The 24,251-nt window shown below is 38.8% G+C and overlaps 1 protein-coding gene and 1 long non-coding RNA gene across 8 annotated transcripts in view; both read left to right on the forward strand.

Annotated features, from left to right (window-relative positions):
* The window catches only part of crtc1a (CREB regulated transcription coactivator 1a), a 68,702-nt gene that overhangs the window by 26,436 nt on the left and 18,015 nt on the right, over positions 1–24,251 (forward strand). For 2 of the 7 annotated variants that reach the window (XM_081598343.1, XM_008433445.3), the window contains exons 5-14: positions 4,850–4,944; positions 5,550–5,635; positions 5,714–5,754; positions 6,289–6,467; positions 6,635–6,780; positions 7,917–8,009; positions 10,922–11,020; positions 13,526–13,630; positions 19,968–20,051; positions 20,160–20,337. In XM_081598343.1, coding sequence (XP_081454469.1) covers positions 4,850–4,944; positions 5,550–5,635; positions 5,714–5,754; positions 6,289–6,467; positions 6,635–6,780; positions 7,917–8,009; positions 10,922–11,020; positions 13,526–13,630; positions 19,968–20,051; positions 20,160–20,337 — 1,106 coding nt within the window. Of the gene's footprint in view, positions 1–4,849; positions 4,945–5,549; positions 5,636–5,713; positions 5,755–6,288; positions 6,468–6,634; positions 6,781–7,916; positions 8,010–10,921; positions 11,021–13,525; positions 13,631–19,967; positions 20,052–20,159; positions 20,338–23,677; positions 23,792–24,125; positions 24,201–24,251 lie in introns of all 7 variants that reach the window. The other 5 variants (XR_014084267.1, XR_014084266.1, XM_008433444.3 and 2 more) reach the window with 5 other exon arrangements.
* Positions 14,939–19,961, forward strand: LOC145547997 (uncharacterized). Its single transcript, XR_014084276.1, has 4 exons — positions 14,939–16,077; positions 16,191–16,335; positions 16,446–16,551; positions 16,642–19,961. It is a non-coding gene; the product is annotated as an uncharacterized LOC145547997 (long non-coding RNA).

Here is a 24,251-nt window from a genome sequence, read left to right on the forward strand (position 1 = left end):
TGTTGAGACGTACCATGCGAATGAACTCTACTGGACCCGGCAGTGGGGTTGGGAGTTCAGACTCTAGATGGGGCTGTGAGTTTTAGGATACCTGCAAGTGTTGATTGCCGTAGTGATAAACCCACAAGAATGACTGGTAAGTGTCTAATGGCTATTGGCCCAGAAGTGAGACTGGAATGAGCACATTTGAGTGTGGGACCGGGGTAAGCAAGAGAACTGACTGCATAACCTGAAAGTGGCAGGATGGCCTGGGAAATAATCTGCTGATTTCGGGCGATCTTGAGACTTCTCAGTTCTTAAACTGAGAAGCAACCAATGGGACTTGGAACAGGACACATCAGAATATGGGACAGATCAGTTGATAGCGGCGAAGCAAGTAGACCAGGAATATCCTGAAGTTGAAACTACTAAGAAAAATCTAAAACTTAAGCTACAAAAAGAATCATTTGTTGATCACCTGCTGAAATAGCGATTGCCACACCATTTAAATCCTCTAGATTGTTCTGTACTGTGCTACCTGAATAAAATATGAAACACCACTATACATTGTGCGTCTGAAAAAAGTTCCTATAAATTGGATGCTAAAAACATGTTTTACATTGAGACTAAACCAGTTTCTATTTAAGGTTGGTTTTGATGAGTAGTGAATGGACACTGAGCAATTTTTTATTTTTTTTTGGAACAATGATTGGACGAAGGCCCTCATTAATAAGAATTTAAGGCTGATTAATAATTAGTAGAAGCGCTGGACAGACTCAACCGAACCAAAGAGGAATTATTAGCCGACTTCATGTTACGTTGAGAGGCCACTCTACTGCACGTATCGCCGTCGCGACAAGGCAAAAGTCCACAATTGGGTAAATGATAATTGATGCCTCAAGCCGCTGATATGTGAAGGCCAGCCGAGACGCGAACCCCTGCTCCAGATGAGATTAACTGATTGAATCGGCTGTTTAGGTCATAAAAATTAATTTAAAATATGATAGTTTTAAAACCTGCCATGTCTTGATTGGAAAGCCTAATTATAGTTTTCAGATTAATAACTTATTCTGCCCCATTAACCTTTATGTTACCTGTAGATAAAGCAGATTGTTTGCCAAGATCTTTTGAACTGCCCTTTGTGTGGGAAACCATCAGAAGTTCCAGCTTTCACACTGATCTGTGAAAAGCCGTGAAACAGCAGGAAGTGGAGGAAACTCCGGTACCAAATCGATGCAGGAATATCTAAGAGTTGGCCATGTAGATGAAACACGGGGCTTGCAGAACTGCCGGGACACGACTAACTGAAGCCGGCAATGCACCCAGATGTCCGCCCATGCTGTAGCATACGTTATAATATAGCTCAGATGACAAAGAATAGTGCGCTGACTAGCGACAAATAACTAATGTGAAGCAGATGGATAACTGCGGTGATCAAACGACCTGTTAAAGATGGGCTGCACTGCTCTGCAGTTGAGTGCACATGCGTCTGTTATTTATACGGAAGATATCCCTCCATGTCTGTCTGGATTCTAACATACGCCTTGCAGCTCTTACGCAACAGCTGGTCACCTGCTGAACTAGTGTTATGTTTAAAGGCGCCTCGGAGAAACAGGTGACGATGTTTTAACCAAGTCAATGTTCGGATAAAATCCTTGGACATTAGAACTCGAGTTCTAATGGCGCCGTAACGGGAGGGGGATAAACACGGGCGTAGAGGGGGAAATCCGGAGAAATGCTGACTATGACGGCATGCGGAAGTGAGAGAAGCTTGGCAGGTGGAGGAAGACGGCCTTTTGCTGCTTCCATTAGACCATCTCTTTTGATTCTGTCGTCTTTCTTTACGTGGCCTCTTTAAACAGGCAGCCACCTCCACGTAGAGCTCCGCAGTTAGCTACCTTGTCTCACTGACTGCGCGGGAAGTAACGCGTCGTGCGTCACGGGCCAAAGGTCAAAGTTAACAAGGTGACCGGAGGGCTTGTTATGTTTTCAGAGGTGAATCGTGGAGTAAGCGAAACCCCAGGCAGGTGCGAGATAGGCGGGAGAAGCTGCTTGAAATGATAGAGGCTGGGCCAGAAGAAATCTCTGGCATCCGAGGAGCGTCTGAGGGGAAAAAAAAAGGACCAATGCAGGATGCGAGGTCGAAGGACGGGAAATCACGAAGCTGTGGAGAAGCTGTGGCGTGCAGATGAATGGATTTAACGCAGCTGGGAAGCAGCTGACAGCTTGGGTCTGGATCCTTTTATGCAGAGCCTGATTGCTGATTGAACGCACCGGGTGAGGTCCACGCTGAGGTCGGAGATGAGCATGACGTCGATGGGCGAACGAAGGGGGTGGAGTCTTCCAGCCTGAACTTCCGCTAAAGCTCCATTTTAAAATCTAAAATGAATGGTTATGTGCCAGACATGGAAAACTGGGATGCACTCTATGCCATGATGTTCAGAATTTAGGTCTCATGGCATCTCAAGGTGTCAACATTGCAGTCAGTGGGCTGAAGGAGGAAATACAGCCTTATTTTGTAACAATTCAAGAGCTACCCAGCTTTTATTGAAAAAATTAATCAGCACAGAAACTCCAAAGCACACAAATAATTATTTATATATATATATATATATATATATATATATATATATATATATATATATATATATATATATATATATATATATATATATATATTCATAGTACCCCCAAGAATTTGAAACTACTTTCACCCCTGTGTATTACCCCTGTAGTTCAAAAGTGCTTGATATGATTAAAAGGTCCATCATAAAATGGGACTGTTGCTACATCTTTCACAAAAAGGTTAAAAGAAAGGAAGCATCTTTGAAAACCGTAACTTATGCATGTGGTGTTTGACTTTGTTTAATTAGAAACCCTTCCACTTTAATTTTTGTGTCAAGTGTGTGGGTGAGAGCAGTGCTGATGCTCCATGACTTTAACAACATTTCAACCTTGGAGAACAATGTAGTAGTTGTGAGTGTGTGCCTGCATTTCAAGGCTGAACTTGTTGGAACAGTGCATGTTTTAACATGCTTGTCATCATTATATATACAATCATAAATAAAAGCTTTGATGTGCACATTTAACACTGACGGTCTAAGCTGAAAGACATGTTTATGTGTTTCAGAGGCAAAAGAATAAGTAAAATTTGATTTTCTTTGAGCTCTGAACAGAGGCTGGACTGGAGGCATGCTCTATACCAGGGGTAACTTTATTACCTGGTCCACACACCAGGGTCAAATCCCTGAATCACTGTCTCAGTGTTCAGTCAACATCTAAGATATTTCGAATTTCAGTGTATATTATCAAATGCAGCCAGAGCTGCTTGAAAGCACACAAAAACTCTAACCTAGCTCCAGTTTCTAAGCTGGAAATCAAATACCTACTTAAGGGTCAGCCATTTCAGGCCAGTTTTGATGTCAAATAACTTTTCAATCTTGTGGCACTCACTAAACTGTGCCACCCTGGACAGAAAGCCATATTAAAACAAACAAACAAAAAAACTCCCTCTGATTCAAACAGACAATATTAAAATAATATTGCTGAATTTGAAATGACCAGCATAAATAAGTACATATTTAAGAGGTGCACCAATTGCAGTTTTTCAGGCCGATCTTTAACAAGCCTAACCTGCTGATTTTGATTTTTTACTACACAGATTTTTTTTTCTGAAAACCTGCTAAATATAGCAAAAAGAAAATTGCTAAATTGACAAGAGTGGGATGACTGGAGTTAAGTACACTTGCATAGACGTGTCCTGGTGGACGTTCTGTCAGTTAGCCTTCTGTCATGGGTATTGAAAAGGGGACAGTGGTTGGTTTTCTAATCTTTGTGGAGGTAAATAAGCTCAGTGGATGATATCAGTTTCTCATGTAAGTATTGGTCAATCACTGATCTCCCCGAATTAAGGAAATTGGGGCTAATTTATTGGTCCACCCTTATATACATGTGTATATCACACCTCTGTCATATAGAGCTATACTATACCAAATATCTTTGGTGATCATTTTCTCACTAGCTGCCTTTCCATTGACTACAATATGTCAATTACACCATTTGATATATTGAAAATAAATTTGCTTAATGGAGTTTGAAAAACTTGTTTTTAAATTCAAATTTGGCATCATAGGGTGCTGTGGTGGCGCAGTGGCAAAGCACGACCCACATATGCTGGCCTTAGTCTTTGTGGCGGTAGTCTCATTACTCTCTTTCCTGTTAAACTACTTTCTACTAAAGGCCACTAGAGCCAATGAAACCTTTTAAAAAATTTGGCACCACAAAAGTCACATGATGAACAAGTGGATGTTGACTGTGGTGCAAACCACAAAAAAGACGATGACAGGAAGTAGTTCAAGGATGATGGCGCGGCATGTTTCTTAATGATCTAATGTGTGAACAATCTTATTCACATGTGATTTTTCTTATTTAACAGAAATACATCCAATGTGGGTTTTTTTTTTTTTTTTTTGCAACAGCAGAATATTAACATACTTTTGCACACATTTGTAACGGAAACGCAGTTACTTACTCCAAACTACTACATAAATCTGCGTTTTGAGGCTTAATCACAAATATTTCAAACTCTTCCTGTGTTTTTCAGTAGCACACAAAGTTATGCATGAAGCCTGCTGAAGCATGTTTCAGTCAAATATCAGCTTGCAGACACGGTAGGTTGGGGGAGAAGGTTCTTATTTCTATTTTCTCTGATCCACTTTTCCTCATGCAGAATGGCTTTTACATTTGAGAACTAAATTTTGTTCTTTCAAAGAGTAAACATGCACAATATTATGGATAACATATTCACATGCTGACTTGCTTCTTAACTAGATTATTTCCTACATTTCACTGTATGCATTGTTTTCTGCAGGACAAATTCAGACTCAGCCCTGCATCAGAGCACTCTGACTCCTGCACAACACACCTCCTTCACTGGAGGCTCTCAGGAACTTCAGCCAAAACGAGGTACAGGACAGGGTGACGCTAATCATACTTCTCTTTCGAGTTACCATGGATCAAGGAACGTTTTGGTGTCCTAAACTGGTTTAAGTCGCTGTATGTAGAGCAAGTTGCTTGCTAGCTCTGCTTTTAATCAATTAGTTTGCGCTCCTAATGAGGCATGTGCGTATGATCTGAAATGGACGGCTGTTGTGTTATGATCTTGTTTCTCTGTGTGCTGTGTTGCTACTTTCTCTTGATGGCTCAGTCGAGTGCCCTCCAGTGCTTGATGAAAGGGTCTGGATGTTGCTTTGAAGGCGTAGAAGGAAAATTGATTGGTGGGAACATGTGCTGGTTGATGAATGTTCTTGATAATGTTTTGAGTTTTTTTTCTTTTAAAATCTTGGGATGAAACTGTATTCATCTTTTGTGATTTTATCACACATTCTGCTTCAGCTGTACTTTTTTTTACTTTTATTTTATGTCAGTGATCTATTTTCTTTTTTATCTAAATATCAGTGCATCACAATTAGCATGAGTTGATGTGCTCTAGTTTATTATGAGATGAAATAGAATTGATGTCTGTGCAGCACAGAGACTGAAAGGACTGTTTTTTGTCTCCATCGGTCCAGTTCTCCTTCTCACTGTGCCAGGGTCTGGAGTCCTTAAGCAAGAGGTTGATGAAGACGGACAGAAGCAGAGCTGGGACTGCAAAAAGGTAAAACTGGATGTGAGGATTCTTCAGATCTTTGTGGGATCCACTCACTGCCTTTGCTGTCATTTTCTGTCCCTTCAGAATGTGTCGCAGTCTGAACCCTGTCAAGTTCCTGGCATCCAGTGAGTATTTTACTGCTTCTATAAAAAGAAATGGGAGATTGTTGCAGAAGTTCTGTGTGTTGGACCATGTGTAAACCAGCCAATCTCAGTGTGTGAACGGTCTATACATTCGAGTCCTGGAAACGATAGACTTACATAGATAGAGACCATTAAAATTATAGCTTTGGTGCCGTCACTAGGACATAAACGAACAAAAGGTAATATTTTTCACAGCAAAAGGAAATAGGAAGGTTTTAAGTTAACTCAGATAAACTGCATGTGTTAAAAACGCATTAACGTTAACAGCCCTACTTTACACACACATGGTAAACAAATATATTTAAAATACATTTCTATTTGACTTAAAACCATCTGACTTCAATTAAAACACATTTTATCAGCTTAACAGCCAGAAAGCCAAGGAGCCAAAAGACGTGTGCAGTCCAAGTTGTTCTTGGAAATGAAGTTACACTGAGTGATTTGCATAAACTGATGAGTGTTTGTGATTTCCAGCCCAGCGCTCTTGGATTCACAGCATTGATCTGTTTCCTGCAGCATATTCCCGACCCCAGAGCAGCAGATGGCCACGTCTCTGAAACCAGTGGCCCACAACAGTGGCGGCTCTCTTCCCGACCTGACCAACATCCAGTTTCCTCCCCCTCTGCCCACCCCGCTGGACTCAGATGACACAGCAGCCGCCTCGTTCGGCTCTGCCGGCAGCACTCAGACTCCAGGTATTCCTCATATGGAGCCATGGGCTCAGTCAAAACTTTTGTTGAGTTCTAATTCCTGATGAGCTCAAACACATCTCCATAGGGCTTTTCATTTCAAACTTCTGTTAGTGCCAGTTTCATGTGCTTTTAAGAAGACTTCCCCTGTGCTGTTTTTTTGTACTGGGTAGGAGGGAACACCTCACAGCCAACAGTAACCATGGAAATGGAGCCTGGCCAGGAGAACATGGTTCCTCTCATTCTGAATGCAGGAGACTCACACCAGCAGCAGAGCCTGCAACTCTCCCAAACGTCTCCACCACTTCCTCTATCCCAGGTATTCTCTGCTCCAACAAGGAACTGGGATAGAGAAATTCTTAATTTACTTTATTTAACAAGCATGGAGAAATCAGAAAAGAAAAAGAGACTAAATCTGCAAAAGAATGTGCAGGTTAAACCTGTCAGTGGTGACGTGAATAAAGCTTTTTGCAGTTCATGTCATTGGGAGCTTTCAATTGGACATGGACAGGAGAACGATTTACCTCAGCTGTTTAAATCAAGTTTAATGATAAGTAAAATACTTTTCAGCTTGGTATTTCATAGTTTTAAATTCTATTTGCATAGTGATGTCTCCTTGAAGTTGCAGTTTTGGTTTAAAAACAACATCCTTCTGTTTACTGAGGCCATCATCAACTTATCAAGTGTGAGAAAAAAAACCATTGTGTTTATTAATTCCATCCTTTAATTGTTACGTAAAAGTAGCTCAAGATATTGGAAATGTTGTGCGAAGACGTCGCAGATGATGCCTCACGTATTTTGGAGGTACTGAGATGGCAAGCCAGCATCTCATTCTCCAAATGGCAATCTTGTTACGTGAAGCAGTTTGCATGTTTCCTCTCAGTTTTATAGCAGTTTATACCTTGTTGATAAATGGGTTTGTAACATTTCAGTGCTGTTCCAGTTAAAGCTTAAACAAAACTTACAGAAAATATCATCTGATGCTTCATGAATTTAACTCTGGGTTTTCAAAAAGGTAAAATGTCCTGACTTTTGTTTCAGTTGCTCTCCGGTAAAATATCTTGTGATATCTTAGCCCAGCCCAGCATAGGTTACATGACTCAGACACACACCTGAATCTGCAGCAGTGTCTATTTCACTAACAACATTGTCATGTTAAAGAGTTAAAAATGGCTAATTAGTTAAAAGTAAATCCAGATTTGCTACCCAGTAGACTCACACTATAGGCCTTTTCAAAGGATCTGTAGTGCTAGTGAACTTCATTCGCAGTATTTTTTCAAAATAGATACAGAAAGAAAAGGGGCAAAGACAAACATCAGACGTCCTGAGGGTAGGGATTCAATCCCGGATGCCTCCAGAAATTGCATTTTTGTTAGCGTTTTAATATTTCAAGGGTCCATTAATGTCACCTCTCATTATGTTTTTTTTTTGTGTCTGTGTGTGTGTTCTCCCCAGGTGGCCATCAGTGCTATGAATCTTGAACAACAGTTGTCCCAGTATTCTTTCATCAATCAGCAGTCAATGACCCAGACACACCAGAACCAACAAGTGAGTTTCTGTCCAAAGTCAGCTGTTATGCAAAATGTTCAACAGTTAACCTGATCCCACATTACACTCCCGATTAACATTCTGAGAGCAGAAAAGAAGTATTAGCATTACTGCACCATAACCAAATGCTTTAAATTGCCAAAAGAAGAAACAAGAGTAAACAACAAAAAATGCTATTGAAAACGCTCCTTTTTTGTTGTTGTTGAATACTCTTTGATCAAAGGTTTAAGACCACAGATATCTTGCTCTGAGCCATGTCTGGCTCCGAGCAGATGGAATATGACTTGGCTTTTTCCTCCTATAGCACACAGGTTCTTTGAAATGACTGTCTTAAAATGTCCAACTTTACCAGTGATGGAGTGTGGTAAGAGGTTTTGTTTGTGCAGCCCAGCAGTCCTACAAACATCAAAGATAGGAAGGCTTTTTGCTTTTGGCCTCAGAGGAACATGACAGAAAATTATATGAAAGCAAGATTTATGCCCAGGTTTGGACTCCTAAACTCCTAAACCTTTGATCATCTGCTGAAGTGCATCCTTGAGTTCAAGTGCAATTTCTAATTTGTCTTCTCTGTTTGTTTTGTCTCTTGCTTATGTTTTGTTTTCATTATAAAACTCTGATAATACTCTACTAACTGGTTAATAAGAGTCATTTTCTCCTCAGTCTTATAATTTTGATCAGGAGTGCATTTTTGAATCTTATATATTTAGATGTTTGCGTAGTGGAAAGAAATCCTCTTTGGAATTTGCTAAGTGATAGCAAATTCCAAAGAATTTGCTATCTTTGGAATTTGTCTCATAACACAACTTCTCTCTGTAGTTGTGTTATGAGACAAACTTATTTATTGTCAGGGGCGGATCTACTGGGGTGGCATGGGGTGGCAGTTGCCACCCGAAACGAGAACCTTGCCACCCCTGTTGCCACCCCAGCTAGCGACAATGAATTCAATAAATAGTTATGGCATATTGGACATTAAGCTCATAAAACTCTTTTTTCCGACAACATTGAATGCAACACAATGTAACCTTACACCCACTGCTAAGTAGTGGGAAGTGCGAGAGAAGGACAGAACGCCTGCAGCATTGATGGATATGGATGATTTTGCAATTTGTTATATTTTACTGGACTGGACATTATGTGATTTATCGTAAGTCACACATGCGCCATTGCTGTCCATTGAGTCAGGAATATCGGTGTTCAGGAAACTAATCCAATCACGCAAAGAATCAGAACAACGGACGCAATGTTTAGCAGTTAATTCAACCGTAGATAATAGTAATAAGGGCTTCAGATTTCACAGGTGAGGAAAACGTTTTAATTTAAAGAAAAGATTGAACAAGTGAGCAGTGGGTCAGTTATTCCAGCCTAACTGTTGCTAGCCTGCTATTGACTTTGATAACCTTAGCATGTGCTGCGCAGTTCGGTGTGTTTTGGTTCCGTTGGCACTAAACAACCCGCCCACCAAGTCATCAGTAGAGCAGCTGTTTAAATCAGCTAATCAACCACCGCTGTGCTCAGGCGAAAACTTATTAATAATCACAATATAGACATTAAATAATGTAACAGACTGGATGTTCTGTTTTGGTGTTTTTGCTACTTTTTTGTGTGGGAAATGTTTGCTTTTTGGTGTTGATTCCCTGATCGGTAATCTCTGCCCTATCTGCTCGTTGAGCTGTTTTGTCGGTTGCTATGGCAACGGGTTGTGTGTAATATCGACATACAGAGTAAGAAAAGGGGGAATAGAAGTTGTTGGAGCTATTTTTTCTTTATTTCTTTATCCATTTGAATTTTGTTACTTTATTCCTAAATTTCCATTTTTTGTATTATTTACAGAGTTTATTTGTAGGCTGATAATTGTTGATTTTATTTACTTTTTGTTTTATTATTTTTGCTTTATTTTCTAAATTTAGACAGGAAGTAATGTGGGTCAGTCCACTTTCTATAAGTGCAGGGGCCTGGTGAAGGACCAGCAGGCATTTGGGTTTGAGGCCGATGGTTTTTAAGAGTGGTAGCACGAGAACAAATGAAAGTTTGATCTCTGTAATTGTTTGGTGAAAGAGGAAAATAAATCACCAAGAACAATCAATAAGTTTGGACATTGAACCTTGTTTTGCCCGTGTCGAGAAACATGACCCCAGTGCCTTTAGTGGCTTGGTGGAACTTTTATTGGATGTTTGGCTTGGCAAACAATCAGAAGTGGTTCTGTTTTGTTTTGTTCTTCACCTGTTTATCAGCTTTATTGTACCTTTATTGTGGCGCACTGCAGTCGCTGCATTTCCTAAAAACAAGCGACAAAAACTGAGCTAATCCCCTCTGTTCGTAAAATGTGGTGATATTTATAACAGTCATCAAACTACGGCTCCTACAGCATATTTAAAATAAAACAATTGACCAATATCAGGGAAATTCACCCCTTCTTGCATCTTGACAAAACTAACAAACTAAACTGTTTATAGATTTGTACCATGGAGAATTTATCAAACATCAGTTTTCTAATCTTTATTTTAAGTCGTATTTAATAGATATATCCAATAACAAATGATGGCGCTACAAATATATTCGTGTCAGATTTCTCCTTATCCTGTATTGGGATAAAATGGTTTTCTGGACACAATGAATCACATAGCGACTAATAGGCGCTGTCCAGTCCAGTAATACATATTAGCAGGAGAATGAAAGACGTAAAAATAATTAACTATACTACATTAAGAAATTGTATTTAAGCCTCGGTGCTACATGAAGCTCATTTTGAAACAATGCAAATTAAAAACACTATTTTGTGTGTGTGTGTGTATATATATATATATATATATATATGCCACCCCTGAAAAAATCCCTGCCCCCCTCTTGCCACCCCATAAATATTTTTCTAGATCCACCCCTGTTTTTTTGTGATTCCACTGCTTCCTTTCCAGCAGACGAGTCTAGTCCAGCTGCCGTCTTCTGTGAACTCCTGCCGTACGTCAGACAACCAGGCATCTGCACAAACTAACATGACCATCGACATGAATGCGGTGAGCAGTGCACAGCCCGTATGACTTTTGTTAGTGGAAACAACGAATCACCAAGAAGGAACAGGAACCAGCCAATGTGTACTTTGGCTGGTTCCTGTTCTTTTTCAGGAGTTAAGTCGGATGGTATGACTGGGTAGATTTCTGTTTCTGTGTGTCCGTGGTAAAGGAAAACAGTTTTAAGTTTTTAGTGGTTTTAAGTGTAACTTGGTGCAAACCTATTCTCCTTGTTATTTAAAATTCAAATAAAATCTACATGGTATTATGCTCATCCACAAAATCATTCAGCTGCCTGTTAGCATCTTTAGTTTTGCCGTTGTATGAATGCTGAAGTGCGGAGGTGCATGAGGAAGTGGTTTACATCCAGTTCGTCCAGGGAATGAACGAAGAAAAAGGAAAACAAAACTTGAGGCTCAGAAATATTGACTTTGATAATCTACAGCAGCGACCCTGCCAGACAATCTAAAACATGCAGTAAAATGTTTATCTGTTTATAAAGCTGGTTTTTAACAACTTTGACAACTTTATTACCTTTAAAGTAGCAGGTCAATAGGTCATTCATGTTTTCCTGACTCTCTGTGCATGTTTGTGGACAACATTACAGGATAGCATGTTCAGGTTTGCCTTCAGAGTTTTCTTTATATTCCTTAATGGGGCTATGTGCAGGCCTGAATGTACACAATAAAATCGACGTTTTTGATTTGTTTTTGGAAAAGTACTAAAAAGAGGCAAAATGATGCAGCTCAAAAGACAGCAGATGGTCAGTCTGATCCCTTGTTGTGCCTTGGTTTTATTTCTAGCAGTTTATTTCTTGTTTTAAATCATTTCCTGCTGTTCTTCCTGTTTCTTCCTGCCAGCTTTGTTATACAGTGAAGAGATCTGCAATATTTGTTTTTTATTCCATTACCGTGTTTTACAAAAAGGCAGCAACAAACCTCTATGTATTTTATTGTGGTACACCAACACAAAGTAATGCACAAAGGAGAAGTGCCAGCAGCATGGTTTTATATGTTTTCACACATAAATATCTAGATGGTAAATTGACATAGACATTTTTGTTCTTTTCTAGTCTCGCTGAACACAAAGAAATGATTCCAGGAGCCACACTCACATTTCTACATCAGAGTATGCAGCTTGGTGTTTATTTACAGCCTTTATGTGTTTTAACAGCTTTGTAAATTTTTGTTCATTCTTTGCAAGATAGTTAAAGCTCAATCAAACTGAATGAAGAATGTCTGTGAACATCAGTTGTGGAGTCTGTTAGGCCTGGACTTCGACTCATGAACACGCTTCAATTTAAACCCACTCCATTGTAGGTCTGGCTGTGAGTTTAGTCTTAGTCATATTTTCTTCCAGGACTTTCTGGTATTTAAATCAATCTATCTTCCCTGCTGAAGAAATCATCCCCATTGCATAATGCTGCCTCCGCCATGGTTTCATTGATACCTTGTTACATTGATTCTTCCATGTAGAGCCCCCTTTAACAAAACTGGTCTCTTCTGACAAGAGAACCCTCTTCAACATGTTTGTTGTCTCCTACAACTTCCAGCAAATTGCAAACTAGACTTCTCATGGCCTTCTTTTCAAAATGACATTTTCTCTGCCATTGTTGCATGAAGACAAGATTTCTGAATTGCAGGACTCATAGTTGTCATGACAACAGGTTCTCCCATCTAAGCTGTGGGTCTCTGTTGTTCCTGCTTCTCTGACTAACTCTGTCTCTGTCCAGCCTGTCAGTTTAGACCAGAGGTCTGCAAGCTGGGGCTCCGGATCCGCAAGTGGCTCTTTGGGTCACACAACAGCTCTTTATAAATTTGTCTAAAATAATGAAGAACCAACAAATGTTTTTTAAATATAGATATAATGACAAATCCCGGTCTCATCACATTCTCATGAAATAATTTCATTGGATTTCCACAACAGAATAACACTAAAACTGCCAGTAATATTTATCTTGTCTTTAGCTAAGAAATTTTTGCATAATTAATCATTTTCAACAGATCAGCATCCTATAAAAAATGCATCTGTTCTTTTTTTTTTTTTTTAAAAGCCTAAAAATGCAAATAAAATGTTGGTTCTTTAACAGTGACCAATATATTTCCTGTAGTAGAAATTTATCAAAAATTATAAGTTGTCTTCTGTCAAAATGTTATGTAACAGTAGCATCTCTAAATGAGTTTTGAAGCCAATGAATCTCACTGGGTTTTTATGGGTATTAAAGTAAAAGGAACAAAACAAAAATATGTTCATGCCACACTTTCCAAAGACTGATTTGTAGTGTAAATACCATCAGAAAACCATAGCTTTGTATTATTATTTTCCTCCGTTTCGTAATTACAAGATCATTTGTGTTGATCCAGCATGTTAAGTCCCAATAAAATACATTAATGTTTGTGGTTGTAACATGAGAAAACTTGGTTTAAGATGCTGAAGTATGAGAGGAACGGAACTGCACATGACTGGAGAAGGTGCTCCTGTCTGAATAACAGATGTATCCTCTCGTGTCAGGCCGCCTCCCTGCAGCAGTACCGCCACAGGGTTGGGTCCTCAGCCAATCAGTCTCCAACCTCTCCCGTCTCCAATCAAGGCTTCTCACCCGGAGGCTCACCTCAAGTAAGGGCGTGTAAGCCGACGAGCCCAGGGCTCGCTATGTGTTGACATCACCGTCCCTTCCATCGTGGTTCTGTGGTTGTTTTTGGCGCTTGGGGCTGCTGCCCAGCTCACCCCCCACCCCACGCCTTCTCCTCCCTCACAACTCGTTTCTGTTGGTACTGCAGATCTGGGCAACATATTTTCATTTCTATCCGGTCACACATAGGGTCAAAGAGCCCCTTTCTAACTCTAACTCTTCTTTCTAACTCAGTGTTAATGTCATGAGGCTGATGACTCTATGACACTGTGAATTTGACTCATTAGGAATTGATTGAGAACCAGATTTGTTCTTCGTAATTTCTGTCCAGTAAAACTATTAATCAATAGACAGGTCTATATAAAGATATAATCCATGTTTCTGTCTCATATTTGTATGGCATTAAAAGGATCTGGAACTTTTATTTTTCCACTGAAAGCTCTGGTTTGCACAATAAATGCCATGTGGATGAAGTTTTATGGATAATACTCTGTGTCCCATTCTCCTGAAGGCAGCACAGAGCTGCACCACCAGAAACTGACAAACACTGAAGAGAAGAAGAGTTATGATTAATGTAGTTACAGTTCTATCCATGGTTTAATGTTGCAGAGCTCAGTCGTTTTGCAAATAGTTCAAAGTTTAAACTGGCATTGCTGTACATCTTTTATCTGGTCAATTTGTGCAATACTTAACAACTAGAAAATAAGAATATTTTTCCACTCTGATTGGCTGCTGTTAGGACTAACAATTTTAACTTGAATGTTCATTGCATTTTTCGTAGACACCTGTGAAAATAATTTCTATTCCCATTACTTTTTGTTCTCTGGGAAATTATTTTTGATGATAAATACAGAAACAAGCATAAAAATCAAAACATCTACAATAGTGATAGTAATATTAATAATAAAATAATGGTCAGTTCAAAGTAGCCTGCAAATTCTTTGGTGGGGGGCGGTGAGGGACCTGGATAAAGGCCTAGGGGGGCGCTGGCCCAAAAAAGGTTGAGAAACACTGATCTAGAGGAAATAGAGAGTTTGGTGAATTCTATTAAGTGATAAAAAATGTTGAATAAAGGAGTGGAGTCAATGCGAGCACCGCGAGGGTTAGTTTGCTGCTCTATGATATGGAGCTGAATTCTGTTTTTTATTGTTGTTAACCTTTGTTAGCTTGTGTTTGGATTTTTTTCTGTTCTGTCGTTTTATTCAACTTCACCAGTTAAATATATGATTTTTAGTTTTTGCTGTTTTGTCAGCTCATAATTTCTGTCCAACTCTTCCCCAGGTGAAAAAAAGTATACTTTAGTATACTTCAAACATACTTAGATTTGTGAAAGTATACTTTAAGTATACTAAATATTAAGTGTACTACCTGTAAGTATATCTGAAGTATACTAAAAATACACTTGTACCAATTTCGAAATTAGAACTTTAAACACACTTAAACATAATTGTACCAAAATACACTTTTAATATATTAAATAAAAGTATACTTTAAGTGAACAAAATATGAATGAATATGAATTTTTAAGTGCCTTAATATTATTTTACTATTTATTAATATTGCACACGATAAAAAATGATAATCATGATGTAATTTTTAAGAAAGTACCCAATCCATTTTCAGATGTGTGATGTAAAACCTTATAATCAACGGCATTAGCTCCAGTTCATACTCCAGACCAGATGGTGGAGGTATTGCACACTTTCATTTATTTAAAAAACGGCAAAAAGAGAAGAAAAAACTGCAGGGAAGATAACAGATGCTGTTCAAAGTCGCCATTTTTACTTGCATAATATTGCCTTAAAAGTATAGAGGGTCTTGACAATAGTTACTAATTTTGGTAAATTCAAGATGGTGACGTCCGAGTTAGACGACAACACAACGGGACAACAACCAATGGAAATAAAATGTGTGTCACAAACGGAGCCCGGAGGGACGAAGGCTAGCTGGTGGTAAGTTTGCTTTTTAATTATCTTCATTTAATTATAAACAGTGCAGTAAAGATGTATAACTTACGTTGGTTTCATAAATAATTATTTTATCAATTTTATAATGACAATAGCAATCATTCAGCTTCATGTTATAACTGCATGGAGGCTGCTTGTTGCGACTTATACTTTAATTCATAAACTAACCTGATTTTAATTAAGCTCCGTAAGACAAAGAGACTGGTATTGTGAGGTGGTTGTTCTAACTCGGTCATCAATAATTTTATCTTCAACATATGTTTGCAGTCTAACTAAGCAAATGAAGATGAAAGATGAAGCCAGAGAAATCGGGTGTTAGAAAACCTAAAGACTTTCTGTCTCAGAAGAAGCTGTGACTCCACCAGATCACCAACCAGCTCTGAGGATGAACCTCCACATCGTCTTCATGATGCAAGTTTGTTTTTTCAATGAGGAGCTAGCTACATTTTCAACAACAAAAACTGGTGTGTTACTAACACCAAGTGCTTAATAAACATGATTTGATTTAAAGAACTGGATAGAATTTTCCCCCTGGTTAATCTAACTTTTCTCTTTCATACATTTTATTCATTGTTAGCTTTCAAGACCCTGTGATGGACTGGTGACCTGTTCAGGGGGAACCCTGCCTCTCATCTGGTGGTTGCTGGAGATGGGCACCACCAGCCCCTCTCGCCACCTTGCAAGAATCAGTGTGTTCAGATCATGGATGGAAAGATTTTAAGGTAGTTTGTCCCCTTAAGTCCACACTTAAAACAGCTTCATACTTAATGCCAACATCAACTGATTCTATGGCATTGCTGTGACTGTTTTTTTCTACTTCTAACATAAACAGGCAAAGATGACACCCAGAAATGTTTTTCCACCCCAGGCATCCGGTCCCAATCATCATCAGTTCTTATGATGTCACATACATGGCGAGTCCACAACGTCTTAAAATTGTAAGTATTATTTTTTCATTCGCCATTTTTCTGTTCTCTTTAAATACAAATGCTTTCTCTGTTTAATTGCTCTATTGTTCTTTTTTGTAGGTTTCTGTAAGGTGCAGTGAACGAGAATGTTCTGTCGTTGATCCTCACTGTCATGTTTTATTGTCAGACTTACATTTTCATGTGTTCACTTTTGACCTCAAAACATATAATTTATGTTAAGTTTATGTTTTGATTAAAATTAGACAGTTTTAAAAGGTCTGTAATAAAACAATATTTGAATTACCTTGAACATCTTGTGTAATTAATCTTCCCATGTAATTGTAGCCTAAAACAATGTAAGTACTGTAGTGTAGTTACGCATTTCATTTACAAAATAGGTACGTAGGAATAAAGACTTTCACGAGTAATTAAAATTGTAGTTTATTATCAATAGCAGGAAATCAAAAATAAAAATGAAGTGCAATTTAAATACATTACTAATATATTAATAGTATATTTAAAATATATTTGAAGTATATTAAATATATATTTTTAATATAGTTCTGAGACATAATTATTACACTCAAAATATAATAATTATCAAAATATAATAATAATAATAATAATAATAATAATAATAATAATAATAATAATAATAATAATAATAAAAATGGTGAAATGTTAATTGATGATCAACCGCTTTTTTCCGGAGCAGGAACAGTGGCGGCGCCAGAGGGGGGGCCAGTGCCCCCCCTGTCATCTGATTGGCCCCCCTAGTGGCCCCCCCAGATGATTGACATGTAATTGCACCAGGTTATTCCTGTACATTATTTGGAATCATTCTAAGCCAACCTAATGTCTAAAGAAGAAAAACAATAATAAATATATCAAAAAAAAATTTATAAAACTTTATATAAGTCCATGTGACATAAATAAATAGATTTTTATCAGGCGCGATACCAGCCTCCTTTATACTCATAACAACAAGCTGATATTCTTCTCCTGGATGTTTCGGTTGTGCTGCGCTGTGGTGCAACTCAAAGGCTAAAGCCCTTCATACCTGGTGGTGATGGTAAAACACCAATAAGTTATTTATTGATCCTCCGCAAAAAGAGAAAAAAACGAAGAGGGGCCGACAATGTTCGTAGTTTGGATCAGAGGTGGCGCTACAGTTTTTTTCGTTGTCCGTCAAAGAAAAAAATAATTTTATTTCCAATTTGTAGTCATCAAACGAAACATTTATTATTTCTCTGCTAGAACGTTTTTGAAATCAGGTAACATTTCACGAAATGACGTGATTAGAAGACGACAGAACTCTGATCGTTTCCTGATCCCGCACTCACTTCCCTCAGCGGGAGAAAATCCCAGCAGAAGCTGATCAGCTGAGCTAGAAGCTCCAAAGCCTCTGGTCCGTTAAAGCGTCCAGATCAGAGGTGATTCTCTGACTGATATTGTTCTTAGTCTGATTAATAATGAGCTCCACGATGTTCTCTGTGCGTAAAGTTGAAACTGTCTGCGCACCAAGTGGTCAGCTGCGCTTGATCACTGTCTGGACAGAAACCAGCGAACTGCTCTCTGTTCTTATCAAGACGAGGTCGAGGAGGGAATCTGACATATTAACTAGGTTAAGTTTTTACTGGTTTTGTTTTTAAAACACCCGTAAGCAGTGCAACTATATATTGTATATTTGGCGTTTGTCATCTCGTGTGATTAATTGGAGCGTAACCGTGGAGCATTTAAGCGCATTTATTGCCCAGCGCACTGCACTTGTTTCTGCCTAACGGATCTGCACTTTAATTTCTTTCCTCTCTCAACAGACAGCTGCTATTCCTCTACTTAAACTACAATAAGTAGATCACATTCTCTTTAGGTTTTCTCTGTGTGCTGCAAACTCATTAAATGTAAAGTCATTAGAAGCCCGAACCACCATCAGGCAAATAATTCTGGTCCGACCCGGACTATTTTTAGCTGTCAAATTACCTGTCACAACAGTGTTTCCTAACCAATGTGTCCATAACTCTTCAACACGCTGTCAGCTCCCGGTCAGAAAGATGCATTTAGTTCAGTGTCCATGAGATGATATTCAGAAAGGATCTTTTATTTGATTGATTTTAGTTGCCTCTGCGATGAACTCTGCATAAAGTCTATCATGTCTCCATGTGCGCCAGTCAAAGGTGTTAATTATCACATGTAAAATGACAGAGGGGCCTAAAAACTAACCAAATATTCAGTTTGGTTATTTTTTAAAATTATTTATATGTGCACACACACATTTAAAATTTTGCCCCCCCAGAGGTAGTCCTGGCCCCCCCAACTTTAAAAGTCTAGCTCCGCCACTGAGCAGGAAGCAAAACGTCACAGCTTGAAGCTGTGAAGCCGGAAAAAAGCGGTTGATCATCAATTAACATTTCAACATTTTTGAAGCGGGTGAACCACGAGTAAACTTGAGCTTGACACATAGCGTCATCCTTGTAAGCGGTCTTCAACATTTGAACGGTTTCCGATGCTTTTTTCCCGAGCAGGAAGCAAAGCTTCAGCCGCGCGCTGCTCATAGAACTTCTCCATGAAGAAAAACGACGGCTGGACAAAACAGCTCTTCCAAAAAAATTCACTGCGGGTAGACGAAACACTGATTGAGAAGGCGTGGTTGAACAAATAACTAGCGGCAGAATCGTGTACCATGAAAACTGCGCGTGCAGCAGCGTAATTCTGGAAACTTTTGGGTACCCCCTCGTATTTTACACTATTGTAAGGCAGGGGTGTCCAAACTTTTTGTCACAGGCAAAAAACAGTCGAGTCAAAAAGAGTTGCCACCAAAAAAAAGTTCAAGTAAATTAAAAGAAGACACTGTAATTTGTTTTTTCTTTTTTTTTAGTTATTCTGCAATAGACTATTCTGCAATATTAAACGAGTAACAGGATGTGTAAAGTATTGCAGATCCAAAACAGGAAAAGCGTTTTGCAGGTTGACCTCAAAGGGGTGAATTTTAAAATGTCTCTACTGTAAATAATTACTTTTTTGTCCATTCTGAGTAATAAAAATGGGATTTAGGTCACTTTTACAGAAACGTATATGACCAAGTTTAATAAATTCATTAAAGGCAGATCTGGGTGCATTAAAGCCTGCTGTGTTTGTTGTCAACGTTTTCTATTGTAAGATTTGAATTTGTAATTTTACCCTGATTAAAAATAAAAAGTCTCCATCTACATCAACTAATTTTTCAAAGAGGGGACACATTTTTAATTGCCTTCATGGGCCACACAAAGTTAGTCCAGGGGCCACAGATGGCACCCAGGACACACTTTGGACACCCCTGTTGTGAGGTGACATTCGTATTGCTGTGCTCTTTCCATCCACCGTGTTTCCTCTGCTCTCTCCTCATCATCACTTGGAGTTTTCAGGAGTTTGGACAGGAATAACGATCAGATCTTGTTTCCCTGCTGCAGCATAACTCCATCCTGGGTAGTGTGTTTGCTGACTTCTATGACCAGCAGCTGCCATCCATTCAGGCCAGCGTTCTCTCACAACAGGTTCATGCTGTGTGTGTGTGTGTGTGCGTGCGCGCGTGCGTGTGTGTGTGTATTCACAAAAAGAATTCCAACACAGTTGGAATGAGAAATGTTTTCTGTGACTTCCAGTTGGAGCAGTTCAACATGATGGAGACCCCCATCAGCTCTGACAGCCTGTACAGCCAGACCTCCACCCTCAACTACTCCCAGGCTCTTATGATGGGTTTGACCGGCCACTGCAACCTTCAGGACTCCCAGCAGCTGGGCTACAGTAGCCATGGCAACATCCCCAACATCATTCTGACAGGTGCCACTTCAACATTTTGTCCAGACTGGTTCATGCAGAAATCTTCAGTTCCGTCTGAAACTGCAGACTTGTCTGTGTCTGGATGGACTTGGACATGTTGTTAAACTGTCCAAGTCCATCCAGTCTGCACACCTGATCACTTCCTTAAGCTGATTTCAGGCCTTTCTGCTTGACTTGACATCAATACAGTGCTTGTGGTTGACTTTGGATTAATCAATTAATAGCTGGACAGCTAAATGAGTCTCATCTTTTTTAACAGTAACTTGAACAAAGTGAAGCTAAACCTGTAACGTTTGAGGAGTTTCTTAGTAGAACAGATTTACAGACAAAGAGTTTTAGGTTTGGTTAGGTCAGGGGACTTTATCTACCCAGAGGTGGATTTGGTTTGCAGTGGTTCAAATCATACATATTCTCACACACACACACACACACACTGTAAAAAGTAAGAACACATCACATAATCTTTGACAGATAAAATGATTAATGGTCCACTTGTCATATTCAAAGCAAAGTAAGACCCAGAAGAGGAGAGTATGTAATTAATATGTATGTAATTAGCATTGTGTTGAAATAAGAATATTAGCAGGGCTTAAAGAGCTCCGGCCGGGGGCCGGATTTCCGGCTTTTGACCAAGCGGTCCGCCTCAACCAAACGGTAGTCTCCGGGCTTAAAGAGCTGCGTCTACAAAGATGTCTGCCAATCAGAATTCTAGCTCCCGTGTTCTTGACCAATGACTGTAAAACGGTTTGTAGAAAAGAAGCGCATGCGTTCGGTTCGGCGGTTAAATCAAATGCGATATGAAAAAAGATGGAGTTTGTTTGACCCGGTAAAGAAACACGTTTACTTGAGAAAGGAATTAAAAACAAGTGGCGCTGGGCATGGCTAGAGGAAAGAGGACAAGACAGGAAGTTGGTGGACATTTTTACAAAAGGGGCGCCGGGATTCCTTTGGGGGGCGTTTGGTCGAAGGTAAACTTTTCACCTTACAATCACAACAATACCAGTTTAGACTTTGAGCAACTTACTAAAACTGTATTTCGTAACGTTCATTTTATAGCGTTAACACCGGTGCTGTAAGTGGTCCGGTATGAAACGGGGGTGATAGAACAACACAGCACTTTTACATTTCAATAATCAGAATACCGAAATTGTTTCAGTTGTTTTGAAAGGTTTATGTCAGTCTGCCTTTTCCCCATCGATACGCTTCCCTACCGTCCTGCACCTTACGGGGTAAAAAAAACCCGAGGCGCACATTGCGCAAAACTCTGAAACAGGAGAAGCGGGACATAAAACGGAGCGACGAACTAGATGTGAATTATGGTATAAAAACAGAATCTGATGCCAAACAGTGAAAAATCAACACATTATGTGAAACATGACGATTAGGCGGCGCAGCAGGTGATGAGATTACTGATGATGAGCGTCAATAAACTATAAAATAAATCTAGCAACAGGACAGAAACTAAAGTGGACATAGCGATAAACCAAGACAGGGTAATACTAATCAAATGAAACTAAATGGAAATGAATGAAGAACAAAATGCAAGAATAAACTAAGAAACTAAAGTAAATACAGAGGAATAAACTGGTATGGCAAGACCTTTCGAGCAATAATTAATACAGAGGACTGTATGGCAAGAATAAACAAACACTATTTCCAGATAAAAGGTAAAATATTGTTGAAGTGCCATGGGTTTGTTGAGACCATATCTAGTACTGAGAATAAATATATCTTACAGACCATAACAGTAAAGAACTGATTACTTATTTATGTTTTTAATTAGATTTGATATATTTATTTCTTCAATATTATTTTTCATGTCATTGCTAATGTAATGAGGCTGATGACTCCATGACACTTTCAATTTCACTCATTAGGTTTTAAGAACCAGATTTGTTCTTTGTAATTTCTGTCCAATAAAACTATTAATCTATAAATCAATAGACAGGTCTATATAAAGATATAATCCATGTTTCTGTCTCATATTTGTATGGCATTAAAAGGATCTGGAACTTTTATTTTTCCACTGAAAGCTCTGGTTTGCACAATAAATGCCATGTCGGTGAAATTTTATGGATGATACTCTGATGTCCCATTCTCCTGAAGGCAGCACAGAGCTGCACTACCAGAAACCGACAAACACTGAAGAGAAGAAGAGCTATGATTAATGTAGTTACAGTTCTATCCATGTTTAATGCTGCAGAGCTCAGTCGTTTTGCAAATAGAGCAGTTTAAACGGACATGTTGAACATCTTTTATCTGGTCATTTTGTGCAAGGTTTAACTAGAAAATGGGAAAGAATAAGAATATTTTTTCCACTCTGATTGGCTGCTGTTGGCCTACTAATTTTAAGTTGAATGTTCATTAAATTTTTTGTAGACGCCTGTGAAAATAATTTCTATTCCCATGGCTTTTTTGTTCTTTGGGAAATTATTTTTGATGATAAATACAGAAACAAGCATAAAAATCAAAACATCTACAATAGTGATAGTAATATTAATAATAAAATAATGGTCAGTGCAAAGTAGCCTACAAATTCTTTGTTGGGGGGCGGTGAGGGACCTGGATAAAGGCCAGGGGGGCGCTGGGCCAAAAAAAGGTTGAGAAACACTGATCTAGTTGGTAATGTTGCATGTTCTAAAACATTGTCTGAAAGGACACTTATTTAATGTTGAGGGATTTTTGCCTGTCAGTCAAACCTTTAGGGCACAGAAATTTTACATTTTGTTTTGAGTTGAAATGTACTGAAGTCTTATTTAAGTTTGAGTGTTTAGCTTAATTGTATTGTTAGAAGCAATTGTTTGCACTATTCAAAGACACTTTTTATTAAACTGTGGCAATAGCAACGCTATAGTAAATTTCTATCATAACTATAAGTTTCAGGATCAGGATTTTTTTTTACTTTAAGCCCTGTATTAGTATGGAGTGAAAATAGTCTCAAAATATCTGTGCATGTGTAAAAAGATTTTGTGCAAGTAAAAATATCTGTGCGTAGGTAATACTGGATTTGTAAACCTTTAAAATAAAATAAACCTCCTACGCCTATAAATGTTAAAAAAGTACACATAAATCACGTGGTACACACACAAAACTGCATTTACACACAGATCCGGTTACGATTGCACAAGTATTTTTTCACGCTTCGGGGAAGCTCCCATATTTGTGTGTAGATGATGCGTTTACATGCTAGTAAAAGCTGTTTTTATCCTCTGACGTTTCTCACTGTGCTTGTGCCGAAGTGGCAAATACGTTAGTTCGGTGGAAAATGGTATATCTCTGCACTTTCTTATAATATCCTAAAATTATTTATAGACATATTGTGCATTTTTGAGCGATACAGGAGACTAGGTGGTCTGAAAAAGGACCACTGGGTGGCGGAATGGTTCGCTGGCCGGAAAAATAGCCAGGCAAACCCAGAAGCAAGACGGAGCATCCCGGTGGTCTGTTCTCTTAAGTAAGTAGGACCTAACCCGGCAGGCTTTGCTATCCGATTATAATAAGACATCCAGTAATTATAAATGATTTCAGATAACGTTTTATATCTGGTATTTTGATACTCTGGCCTTATATGTTTGTTAGCGGGAGCTAATGTTTTTGTCAGCTATGCTACAGCCAAATACATGGATTTTTACTGTCACTCTCAGCATAGTTTGATAGTCTATCTTCAGTCTTAACTGTAAACAAGGTTGATCTAGTTTTATGATGCCAAAGTCGGCAAGCATTTTCAGTAGATTATGGCATTTATGGATGTTGGTCACCATCACTGAAACTACATTTTGTTGCTTCAGCAGTAATGAAGGTAGACCGGGACCTGCAGGAGCATCATCTGCTGCGAGACTTTATTCACCAGAACAAAATGAAAGGTACTTCATTTATGTTGACTTTTCAACATATTTAAGGATTTAGTCTAATGT

Source organism: Poecilia reticulata, chromosome 17 (genome assembly GCF_904066995.2).
Source record: "Poecilia reticulata chromosome 17, P_reticulata-male-v2, whole genome shotgun sequence".
Taxonomy (NCBI): Eukaryota; Metazoa; Chordata; class Actinopteri; order Cyprinodontiformes; family Poeciliidae; genus Poecilia; species Poecilia reticulata.